At 37.1% G+C, this 12,658-nt stretch overlaps 1 protein-coding gene across 6 annotated transcripts in view; it reads left to right on the top strand.

The window, feature by feature from the left end:
• Spt20 (transcription factor Spt20 homolog) overlaps positions 1-1,649 on the top strand; it is a 444,696-nt gene extending 443,047 nt beyond the window's left edge. For all 6 annotated transcript variants that reach the window (XM_090405995.1, XM_090405992.1, XM_090405994.1 and 3 more), the window contains exon 24: positions 955-1,649. In XM_090405995.1, coding sequence (XP_090262121.1) covers positions 955-1,172 — 218 coding nt within the window. In that variant the 3' untranslated portion in view covers positions 1,173-1,649. The remainder of the gene's footprint in view (positions 1-954) is intronic.
• Positions 1,650-12,658: the final 11,009 nt, after the last annotated feature.

Here is a 12,658-nt window from a genome sequence, read left to right as displayed (position 1 = left end):
TCATAAACTAAATTTATTATAGTCTAACAAAGTGAAAAATAAACTTTTTCATCAATATGTTAGCTTGTTTACTGAAATTTAAATATTAACTGCTTGTTAAAATTATGTATGTATTGATATTCGATGATTGTTTAGAGCATAGGTGGCCAATAGCAGGCCCGCAGGCTGCATGCAGCCCGTAACGTGCTTTTGTGCGGCCTGCGGCAGGATAAAAACTATATTAAATTATATGTATTATCAATTTAGTATTAGTTTCGAATGCAGCTTTTCTGATTGATATACTAGTTATATTCATTATTTCTGATGATGGAAACAATTTATATTCTCAACACAGAATCAAAATTGCTTTATATATATATTGTAGATATATATATTGTAGATATATATATATATATATATATATATATATATATATATAGATATATATATAGAAATATTAAATTTAATTTAACAACTTATATTTAAATCAATCAAGTATTTTATATTGTTCACCAGTAGTAAAATGGTTTAACAAATATAGTAATTCGATATATATAAAACGATATATATAAACCTTAAAAAAATGCAGAGTTCTGTCTAAAAGTATGCGGCCCGTGACGCTACCACTCATCATATATTGGCCCTCGTATAGAATGAAGTTGGCCACGCCTGGTTTAGAGGATGTTTCAAATTAATAGGTATTGTAGTAGTATTTACAAGGAAAGGGAGAATTGTGATTTAGAAATCATGATGAACAGTCATTTCAGCTTTGTAATTTTGTTCATGCATTCATTTGATATGGTTTGCATTTTTAGCAAGAACACGAAACAGTAAAATAAGCATTTCTACCAAAACTATAAGAAGCAAATTTGCTATAGCTTCTGTGACCTGTCATGAATGGGATTGATATATAAAAAATAATAAAATACAATGAAGCAATATACTTTCAATTTTTTTTTCCCTTTTTATTCTTAGCTGGAACTCCGCCACCTTGTGTATCACCAGGTGTAGTTACACCTGCTCTTGTCCCACTGACTTCTCAGCAACACCATCTCCAGTTAGCCCTTCAGAAGCAGCAGATTCAATTACAATTGCAACAACATATTCGCCAACAACAGGCTTCTCAGTCATCATCAGCAACACCACCAGTAAGGTCCAAAACAAAGAAAAAGGGAAGTTCTTCTTCAAAGTAAATTGTTAACAGTCGAAAAAATGCACTTTTTTAAAGTCAGTCCTGTGAAGCTGGTTGTCTTGATACTTTAATTTTGCAGAGAGCTGGATTGTATATACTGTAATTGATTTCCTCCTGTAAATGACATTTAGTGTTATATATATATATATATATATATATATATGGATGGAGAGACTTTTGTTTAGTCTGAAGTTGAGCTATAGTTGTCATTATTTACATGTGGATCATCAACTGCTTTCATATGTTTCTTTCCTTACACTGGAAGGATTTGTACTTGAATCGTTTCAAGTACATACAAAGAGCATGCAATCTATGAATAAATAAAACTGAAGAAACTTATTCTTTGTTGCTTCCAGATCATTGAACTTAGATATATGTAATCACTGTGAATGTCAAACTAAATTACTACTTTGTTATAATTAAGGGATTGATTTATTTAGTTCATTTCAATAAAAAGTTATTACCTGAATTTGAAAAATCTTTATTGTAACTTTAAAACTGATCAGGTTGGTAATGCAAGACCATCTTGCTAACCTCATTTTAGTAGGAGGAGTTGTGCAAAATGGGTAACTCTGAAGGAGATCTTAAGAAACATAAGTCTATTAAGAGTATATTCCACCAATTTCTTGTTTGCTGACTCAGTTACTGTGTCTGCAAGATTTTGCACACTCTAGATTTACGAGATGCGTCAAGAATTTAAAAAAAAAAAACTGGTAGAGAAAAAAAAAGTTTTATTGTATTATATGCTAAAATACCTACATATATACTTTATTTTTCCATATATTGCCAATGACTCCCACGCATTTTTGTCACCGTGGCACCAGCTTCATACCTGTGTCAAAAGAATCTGTCACCAGTGAGTTCAATGACCGAGTCACCATGCTGTTCCTCATATTCTTCAAAGCAGTGAAATGGGAGTCACAGCTTCATATGCAGGAACAAGAGGTAGTCACTGGGCATGAGGTCAGGGGTGTAAGTTGGGTGGTCAAAAAGGTTCCTGCCCAAACTTCTGAATTTGCTGGACAGTTGGAGCTGTAGTATGAACTTGCAAATTGTCATGCAAAAGCACAATGTCTGACAACAGTGTTCCTCATCTTTTGTTCTGAATTGCTCATCTGGGTTTCTTCAGCATTTCACAATGTGCATCAGCATTGATTGTGGTTGCTCGCTAAAGAAAATCAACGAGCAAGATCCCTTTTCAATCCCAGAAGACTATGCCGATCATTTCTTTGCATTCAGAGATGATAAACAGCACCCACTGCATTGATTGTCATTTTGACTCAATATTTCTGCATGAAATCCAGTCATGATACGAGAAAAGAGTCCATCCTCTTCATAACACTCCAAAATTTTTTTGCTGGTTCCACTCATTTCTGTTTATGCACATTGGTCAGCATTTTTGGGACCCCATCTGGCACACAATTTCTTATATCCCAGCTTTTGTGTCACATTTGTATCAATGAATTGAGCATGAAACTTCCAGGAATTCAAAAGAACTGAATTGTGAAACAACAGTTCTCACGAATTTTCATGTTCACTCTTTCCACCAAATCATGTGTCACTATACTTGGCTGGCCACTGCACTCTTCATCATGAACATTGTCATAGCCTTCTATAAACAAACAACACCATTACCTAACTTTACTATCCCTCATTACCTTAGGTCTGTAAACCTTACACAGTCATTGATGAATTTCTTCAACACTATTGTTTTCCGCTAACAAAAACTATTTCATACCATGAACGTCGTAACTCATGGGATTTTTTTTATCACGTTCTCATTAGAAATTATTCATAGAAGACAAACAATAACTCGATGTAAAATGGTCAACAGCTAGCTAATGAGTCACTCTATTGCTACCACACACAAGCGTGACCCCTCTCCCATATTTTATTTGGCGGTGAATTCTGAATGGACCTTACTTAATGGATGTGCCTCGTACTATGTGAGCCTTCCCCCCCCCCCCCCCAATCCAGTGAGAAGGAAGACTCTCACTGCATGAAATGAAATAGCAAAGATTCACCCCTAGCCCTCAAATATTCTAATAGCATTAAGGAAGAAGGAGCAGAAAGAAGGGGAGAGACCAGTCTAAAGATAATATAATAGATTTATATTACTTGGGTTCACCACTCCTGCACTCACTAAAGTGAGCCCTTGAGGGGTTCTTTTTTCTACTTGCTGCATATCTTAAAAACTCCTGAGAATTTTTTTGGCTTGATTTGCTCATACTGCACTTATCAGCCTCCTTACAACTGAGTCATCCTCCTGGCCCGAGCTTTATTCTGTACATGCAACCGATTATTATCTTGTGCTGCCTCCAAAGTGCTTTCTTCTTCCATATTTCATGCTTAATCCCTTCATTCATGTTCACCTTATAGTCTTCATATGGTTAGCCATGACCCAGGTGATCATGCTCACCAATTGGAAGTGCATAACCCCACTAACACTTGCATCATCTGATGAAACAATCAGATCTATAACTCTCGATCTTCTCATGCCCTCCTTTAGTTCTGCCTAAGATAGTTGCTCTCAAGGACTCAAGAAATTCACTCATAATAATCACCCTTCACTTGTTCACTAACTGAAGTTGCTTATATATTTCCCTCCACATTCCTTGGTGTACAGCAACCTCCACCTCACAACACACTGCATCAAAACCATTGCAACTATTTCCTTCTTTCATGTCTAGCTTATGTGGACATACGAGGGGGATCTGAAAAGTTCTTGGCCTAACAATGAAAAAACAAATTTATAATATCAAAATTATTTTTATTTTTCAACATAATCTCCCTTAAGACTAATACATTTATTCCAACGATGCTCTAGCACCATTATCCCTTCCCTGTAGTAGTCCTCAGTAAGATCTGCAAAATACCCCTCTACAGCTGCAATCACTTCTTGATTTGAAGAAAAACGCTGACCAGCGAGGAAGAGTTTTATTTTTGGGAAGAGACAGAAGTCAGAGGGAGCCAAATCAGGGGAATAGGGTGGATTTTCCAACAATACATAGTGCACATCCCTTAATTTTTCCATTGCCAAAACACCTTTGTGGGCAGGTGCATTGTCCTGATGAAAGATGATTTTTTTCTTCTGCAAACCAGGTCTTTTCGCACAAATTTTTTCATTTAGTCTGATTAAAAGATCGGAATAATATTCCCCGATTATTATTTTACCCTTTTCAAGATAATTAATAAACAAAATGCCTTTAGCATCCCAAAACACCAATGCCATGACCTTTCCTGCTGATGGAACCGACTTTGTCTTCTTTGGCGCTGAACAACCGGCTTCTGTCCAGATTCTGGTGTGTAATGGTGAATATAAGTCTCATCCATAGTAAAAAATCAATGCACAAAATCAGTTTTATTCTTGTTAAAATGCTCCAAGCACTGTTCAGAGAATTTCATGTGAGTGCATTTTTGATATGCTGTGAGCAAGCACGGCACTCATCTTGCGCAAAGCTTTTCCATATGCAATTCTTCATACAAAATATATCCTACACATTCTTTTGAAATGCCTATAGTGTCAGCAATTTTACGCACTTTGACTCGCCAGTCATCCAATACCATATCGTGCACTTGATCAATGATTTCTGGTGTTGTTACACTTTTTGGACGTCCTTCACGTGGATCATCTTCAAGGCTGGTACGGCCACATTTAAACTCCGCAGCCTATTTCTTAATTGACGAAAACAATTAAGAAATAGACTTTTATGAACTTAGAATGAATTTCTTTTGGCATGAAACCTTCTTTTACAAAGAATTTTATAACTGCACGATACTCAATTTTATCAATTTCAAGGATTCAGAGAACACTTTTGCTTCAGACAGCTGTATAAAACAAACTACTTGATAGAATGACTTGCAATTTCATATGAATGCTTATGACAGATGTCATAAGCATTCATGACATCTGTCATAATCTGTCAACTTAGAAAAAAAAAAAATCTTGCCGATAATGTTGCCATCTATGGTTGAGAATGTTTCAGACGACGCTCGTATCCCTGCTATCATCAGCATCACTTTCCCTCCCTTTTATCCATGCAAAAAACACTATCCTTTCATTTCTATTCCTGTGTGGATATCATCTTCGTTCAACCATGTTTCACTTATTCCAATGATTTGGGGACAAATAAACTCAGTCGATGAAACAATTTCATCTCCCTTATATCTGATACACCTGACATTTGTGAACAAACATAACAGTTCACTGTTAGATCTATAGCCAGTTCTGCCACTTGTTGGTTGTGATTTCCCCACCATACCTGCCCAATTGCCTTTATTATCACTTACCCCATATATCTGATCATCGCATACATTCACTACTACCTCCAACATCCACTCTGCCTATGCCATGTTTCCCTGTCCACTCAGGCTCCCCCCATTTCCCTGTTCCTCTTTCTCTCTCTCTTCATCTGTCTCTCTCACACTACCACTATTTCATTGGCAAGCACTTCGATCTCTTCCTTTCCACTCATTGAATCTTTCACTTCAGTCCCTACTTCTGATCTGTTGCTTGTATCCAGTTCACTCACTCTAAAGCCATTCAAATGCAATCTGTCACTTCTGTATAAGTCCATTCTTTTCTCAAATAGATGCCATACATCCCCAAAGTGCACTCCCTTCTCTACACACAGCTCTGCTAGCACACCATTCATGATTCTGGCTCTTCGTCTCAACTCCTCATTGTCATACCTCAGCAACACACTAACATCCCTTCCCACCTAAATCATTTATTCCCACAACTACTACTAACTCTCTTGCTCATTTCCTTCTCATATCCAATGCATGAATTATCTTGCTCATTCTCCCTCCGAGATAGCAGACTTTATGGACTGTCTCATTAACCAATCCTCTAACAATGAAATCTCCATACAATGCTATTCTCAAATCTTTTGTCACCTCATTTTGCTTTTCTTTCAATAATTATTTTGCACTCATTCATTTGTTTCCACTAAATGTTTAATATCACTTTGCATATTCCTCATTTTGAACAACTTATCAAATCTTGCATTCCAGCAATTTCACTTTGTCACTTTCGTAGTCTTGCTATCTCTAGTTCTACTGCAACTGTTTTTTGTTGTTTCCTCAATCCTACTTACTTTCACTTCCATATCCCTTAATTTCATTTCTTCACTCTTATCTTCTTTTATTCTCTCTCTCTCTCTCTGAAATATTTCATGTGCCAAGGATTAATTTCCTATTCTGCTGTTTAGATCTCTAACAAGAACCAGCTTCTCCTTTTCTTTTCTTTATATCAGCTTTCCTTGTTAATGACTCAAAAAAACTCCTTCCTACTTTCAATCTCCAGTTCTCCATTTTAAAATTTGCTCTATCACAACTAGATTTAAAATTAGTGTTGAATACTACACTTACTCAAGAAATAGTACCCAAATAAATCATATTATTTAGAGATCTCTCTAAATAATATGATTTATTTGGGTACCAAAGGATCAGAGAAAGGACTCATTTGTGATTTTTCAGTAATGCTGTGCGTGTAACATCATACTGTACCTTAAATGCACTCACATTCCCTGCAATCGCCACATACATGTATTTATCCATACACAGTGCTAATGTACTATAGGTTGATCAACCAACCTCTTGTGTATGGGCACAACATATATATATATATAAAACGTCAAATATGTTGACACTGCTAGTGTTATATAGTGGTGCCTATCTTCAATTATGATATAATAATAGATTTAGGTGGTATGTGAAAATCATTTGCCTCCTAAATAACAATCAGATGTGAAGAACATTAAAAATACATATCAGATATGCAATGCAGCATGGATTATCAAACTACACTTCCTAGACAAACAACCAAATTGATTGAAAGAGTATAAATGCCATCTACAAAACCAAATATTGGCATATTTATTAACATCATCAGGCCTCCATGGAATCAAAGACTCATCATAGAAGGTCAAGCTGTGCGTGTAACATCATACTATACCTTAAATGCACTCTCATTCCTTGCAATCACCACACTCTCCATGCAAAATACCTGTTCCAAACTCACTTGCTCACACATCCTAACATTCATACAACTTCCAGGATGATCTCCTTGATCTTCCACAATTCTGTGAAACCTCTTAGCAACTTACATGTCTCTTTCATATCCTCTCCCTTTTTCCTATCCACTACTCTGCAAATTGCATTTTCTCAACATTCTAGAAACCACCTGTCAATTGCCTCTGGACCTATTCTAATATCTCGTCATCCTTTTGAAAATCAGGTGACCAATCTGCATACTGGCCATATGTAGCCTAATCAAGGCTTCATACAATGGAAGAACCATAATCTCAAAGTCACTGCATCGTTGCCAGAATCTGTTGTGCCATCCCCTCACAATTTTAGCAATGTGTCCTCTAAATTTTAGGTCCTTATCTAACATCAACCACACATCTTTTATTGTCTCTAGCTTCTCCAATATATCCCCAAATTTTAAAACCTTACACTTTGCAATACTGAACTGGTGACTCCACTCCCGTACCCATTCCTTCAATCTGTTCAAGCCCTCTTGTAAAGTCGCAACATCTCTGCTACTCTTCATAGTTCTTCCCAACTTTGCATCATCTGCAAAAAAAACTGAATATCCAATTCAAATCTTCCCCAGTATCATTAACATACAAGTTAAATAGCATAGGCCCTAAAACAGACCCTTGTTGCAAACACACACACACCAATAGGGTCTTTCCTTGTCCAAGATATTGCTCTCCCATACACAACTTGCTGACACTTACTAAATAGATAGCCTATATTATCCAATCCCATCCATTCCAATTTAACTATCAATCTATCAAAAGCCTTTGCAAAATCAAAGTATATCACTTTGTATGCATCTCCCTCATTCAATGTGCTTGTAACCTTATTGTAATAAGTACGCAGTTTACTAAAACATGAACTTCTTTTAGCAAAGAGAATGCCACTGTTGTCAATACAATTCAGGAGTTTTGTCTTCACTACCTTCCTAACACATAAACACAACACCAGACATACACATTGGCCTATAATTGGAAGCTTGATTTCTATCACATCCCTTATGAAGTGGGTACAATCTTGTCTTCCTTCATTCCTTTGGACTTTGGCTAAATGTAAGACTCATATTAAACAAGTATGTCAAGGCAGATGTCAACTGTCTAGCACATTCCCTCAAAACATGCAGTGATAAATCATTAAGTTCCACTGGACTTAATGATTTATCACTGCACTATTTATAGTGATAAGATATATCACTATTTATCTTATTAACATGAAATTTACTCAATTCCCCATATTTCTGCTGCTCACTGACAGTCGGTCTCTCCTCCTTTCCAGTACACTCAGATCTTTTCTAATCTAAGGGAGTAATGTCCTGTTATTCTTCTAACTGTGCTACAGATACAAATACATTTAATAGATCTGCCACAGCTCTGCAGCATTCTCCCAACATAAATAAATATGGCCAACTTACACAATCTGGGAGACTATTACAACGAGACCAGCCTAACAATCAAAATATCATTACTGTAATAATAAATGATGCTGATTGGGACTATAGGATTATGCCATTTATTACTCAGTCAATTGTTTATCTTCTGTCTGTGTGCACATATATATTCTTATCTTTATAACTGTGAAGATAAGAGGTAAAATGTTTGCTTAAAATTTATTTAAATTACTATTCCTAGACATATGTTTTCTTCTATTAAACATGAACATGTGCGATAATCACCAAGCATTTTCATCACACATTTAAAAAGAGCAATGGACAAATTGAAGGAAGATGCAAAAGGAATATCAGTATATGGGAGAATTAACAATCTGAGATTTGCAGATGATATTGTTATTATTGAAGAAGACAAAAGAGAACTACAAAAAACACTGAAACTGTTAGATGAGTGAGGGAAGAGATTTGGACTTGTAATAAACTTGGAGAAAACAGACAATGGTATTTGGTGAGAAGAACCTGAAACAAAAGAATTAAGTGGATGAAACCGATATAGAAAATGTAGAACAGTTCACATATTTGGGAAGTAAAATGACATATGACTTGGACTGTAAAAAAGAAATAAAGATCAGGATTGTAAAGGGAAGAACAAATCTGAAGGCCATGGATAACATCTGGAAAAGTAAAGCAATCAGCCTGCAAATGAAATTAAGAGTACTAGAAACATGCATCTTTAGTGGTGTAATGTATGGATCTGAAATGTGAGTAATAAGTGATCAAGAAAAAGAATTTTGGCATTTGAAAGAATTTGTACAGGAAGATTCTAAGAATAGGATGGGTACAGAAAATCGCAAATCAAGAGCTCTATCAGAAGATACAACCAACGAAGAATTTAATGCAGAAAATTATACAACGCAAGCTGCAATTATTTGGACATATTTGGTATTATGGATGGTGTAAACAGAAGAGGTAGACCATACGGAGATTGGATAAACGACATAAAGGACTGGTGTGGAATGGTGCTACTGTGCACTGGACAAAGAAAGGTAGAAGAAGATAGTGAAAGAGGCATTGGACACCAACGGGCAGTGTGCCCATGGTTCATGATGATGAGCAATAATCAGTTTCTAGTATGCACAGCTAATTAGTATAAGAGTAATTTCATTTGATATATTTAAACTTAACGGCTAACTTTAACACATTAATGATGCAATGAGATGCAACGCCCTACTAAATATTTGTGTACTTTTATAATAGTATTAAACTATTTTTATTTCATCTTATCATAGTTGTGTGTTTTGAAATTTAATATGAAATATCTATAGTTCCAATGGTAACCAACCTATTCCATAGGATTTCGGTTTCGAGTGCCTACAAGGTAAAGTGTGGATCTATGCGTGAGCATAAATTAGGTTTAGGATAGTTGCAATTAATGAGAAATCAAATACTGAACATCAGCTTCAAAACAAAGAATTATTTCCTGTTGTACATGTTTTCAAATATTTCAATAACAATCTATAGATATATTTCTGTGGCATTTGATGTCAGAATCACAATTATTATTATTAAGAGAGATCTTCAGGGCTCATCGATGGAGCCACATATTACAAGCACCAGCTATCATACTTATTCTTGAATTCATTGGTACAATGAATTCACACTGCTTGCACACACAATATCCAGTGGCAATCCATTCCTATCACACAACACCCTATGAGAGAAAAATCTAGCCCTCACCCTCTTTTTGAAAGCATTCATTCTCAGCTTCCAAGGATGTCCTTTCCTCATCCTCCATAAAATGAAAAATTCCAGCAACTGAAATTCTGTATGACCCTTTCAAAAGTTTGTAAGACTATCATATTACCTTTTTCCTGTGTGCTAGTGTCTGCAGTGTACAAATTCTCAATCTGTCTTCATAATCAGTATTCCACAATCCTAATATCATTTTTAGGATTGTAGAATACTAGTACAGAGGAATATTCTCCTCTGTACTCTCTCCAATATAGCAGAATCACAACAGAAACCAGGAGACCAAACCTGTGCACAATAGTACAAGTGAGGTCTTATCAAAGCCTTGTAAAGAGAAAAGTAACATCCTTATCTTTACATATGAACGTTTGTTTCAGCATTGCAATTATCTTTTGAGTTGTATTTGCAATATTTGCCACATGGCTCCTGAACTCCAACTTCCTATCTATTAATACTCCAAGATCCCTAGCCTAATCCCACCAATATAATACGACATTGGATATCTAATCATGCCGAAGCGAATGACTTTACATTTACTGACATTAAACTGACAACCGTTTTCCCATGCCCACAATTCCAGCCTATTCAAACCATTCTGCAAAGACTGCATATCAGCAGCATTCCTGATTATCCTACCTATCTTTGCATCATCAGCAAATAGCTGTATGTCACTTGTCAAATCCTTCCCAATATCATTAATGTACAGATTGAATAACAGTGGATCAAGCACTGATCCTTGTGGTACACCACTTATTATTATTTATTTTATTTATTAATCTTTGTACTGGTTATGGGCAGTACTACCCTTACATCACATCCAGACTTGATATAGGCCTAAGCCTTTACAAGTGTTTTACCCTATTCCTGTTCTATTATCATTGTAGTCATTCTCTGGTGGCAACGTCATGCCACCAGTGTGCCCTGTAGAGCCCTCAAGGAAAAAAACTTTTATATCTTTCTGCGTAAGCTCAAGCTGTTTTAAGTCCTTATAGCTATCTGTGCTCCATATGCCATGTAAAGAGATGGTGGAGCTGGTAAACCTCGAAGTTGCCCCATGCTCCTTCCATATCTTACTAACTAGATCTTGGTTATTCTTGTAATAGTTTACCTTATTATTATGGCTATAGGCTAGTGGGTGCCCTGTTCCCACTACCTGGGCACAAATTCCCAAACGTCACCATCTCTTTTAATCACTAAGTCTGGCTTATGCAAACCCGTGGAGGTCCTATAATGTGGTTCCACCGTGGTCTCCCAACCTTTGTTCTTAAAGCGGTTGTTCAGAATGTAGACCATGGCGTCATGCCTCCGCATGCAGACCCCATGGGTGCAGAAGCAACACTGGGCTATATGAGACAATGTTTCACTCTAGTGGCAGCCTGCCCTAGTTTGAGTCGTCACTACCCCATCGAGCTGTGCAGGCTCGAGTAGGCAGAGCATTGATCCTCGTCCTGATAAGGTCAATATACTCGAACCCAGGGAGGAGTCTAGTACCATCCCTTACCCAATCATGCTGGGGAGGCACCAGATATGACTCTTTTAAAAGAGCACCATCTACAGAACAGTGCAATAGAGATGCCCACCTCTTGTGTTCTACAGGTGTTGACTCTATTAAGGTACCTCGATAACGAGACCAGCCTTTAGCCCAAAGTCTTCTTGTATTAATGGGCTATAGAAAGCCTCTCTGCAGATAGGGGAAGAAGATAGTTCTAACTTCGTGATTCTTGACAGCTGCAGGCATGGGATCAGCCATCTAAGTGATGGAACCCCGAGCCCACAATCCTTCACCCTCGTGTGAAAATATGCAGTAGGGGTGTCAGGCAGCAGTCTGAGCCATGATCTCACGACCGAACAGATAGCCCTGTCCATTCGAGACAGTACCAAGATATATGTCCTACCAAGCACCAACTTGTGGTAAAAGCGAGGTAGGAGATAATGGGAAAGGAGAAACAGTTTTGCTGGGGCTTGAGAGGAGATTTCCTCAAAGAAGCGATCCCAGCTTCTAGGATAGAAGGAACAGAAGACCTTCCCTTTCGGGTGAACATGATACTGAGATATCTCCACTCTTCCAGGATGGTCAACGCATGCAATGCCCCCCCCCCCCCCCGTGCAGGGAAAACTATAGTCTCAACTTTAAGCTTCTTGTCACGACCAGAGGGGACAAGAGCTAAAGAGCAGGACTTCTCTATATTAATAGAAAGGCCTCGAATAGAGAAGAAGTCAACTGCCTGGTCAAGGAGTTTCTGTAAGCCTATCTTAGTAGAGGCTACGAGAATAAGATCATCTGCAAAGACTATAGCATTAAA

This window comes from Typopeltis vanoorti, chromosome 16 (genome assembly GCF_054136105.1).
Source record: "Typopeltis vanoorti isolate ZY-2024b chromosome 16, IOZ_Tvanoo_1.0, whole genome shotgun sequence".
Classification (NCBI taxonomy): domain Eukaryota; kingdom Metazoa; phylum Arthropoda; class Arachnida; order Uropygi; family Thelyphonidae; genus Typopeltis; species Typopeltis vanoorti.
The sequence above is the reverse complement of the archived record's forward strand: the minus strand, read 5'-3'. Positions and strand labels throughout refer to the sequence as shown.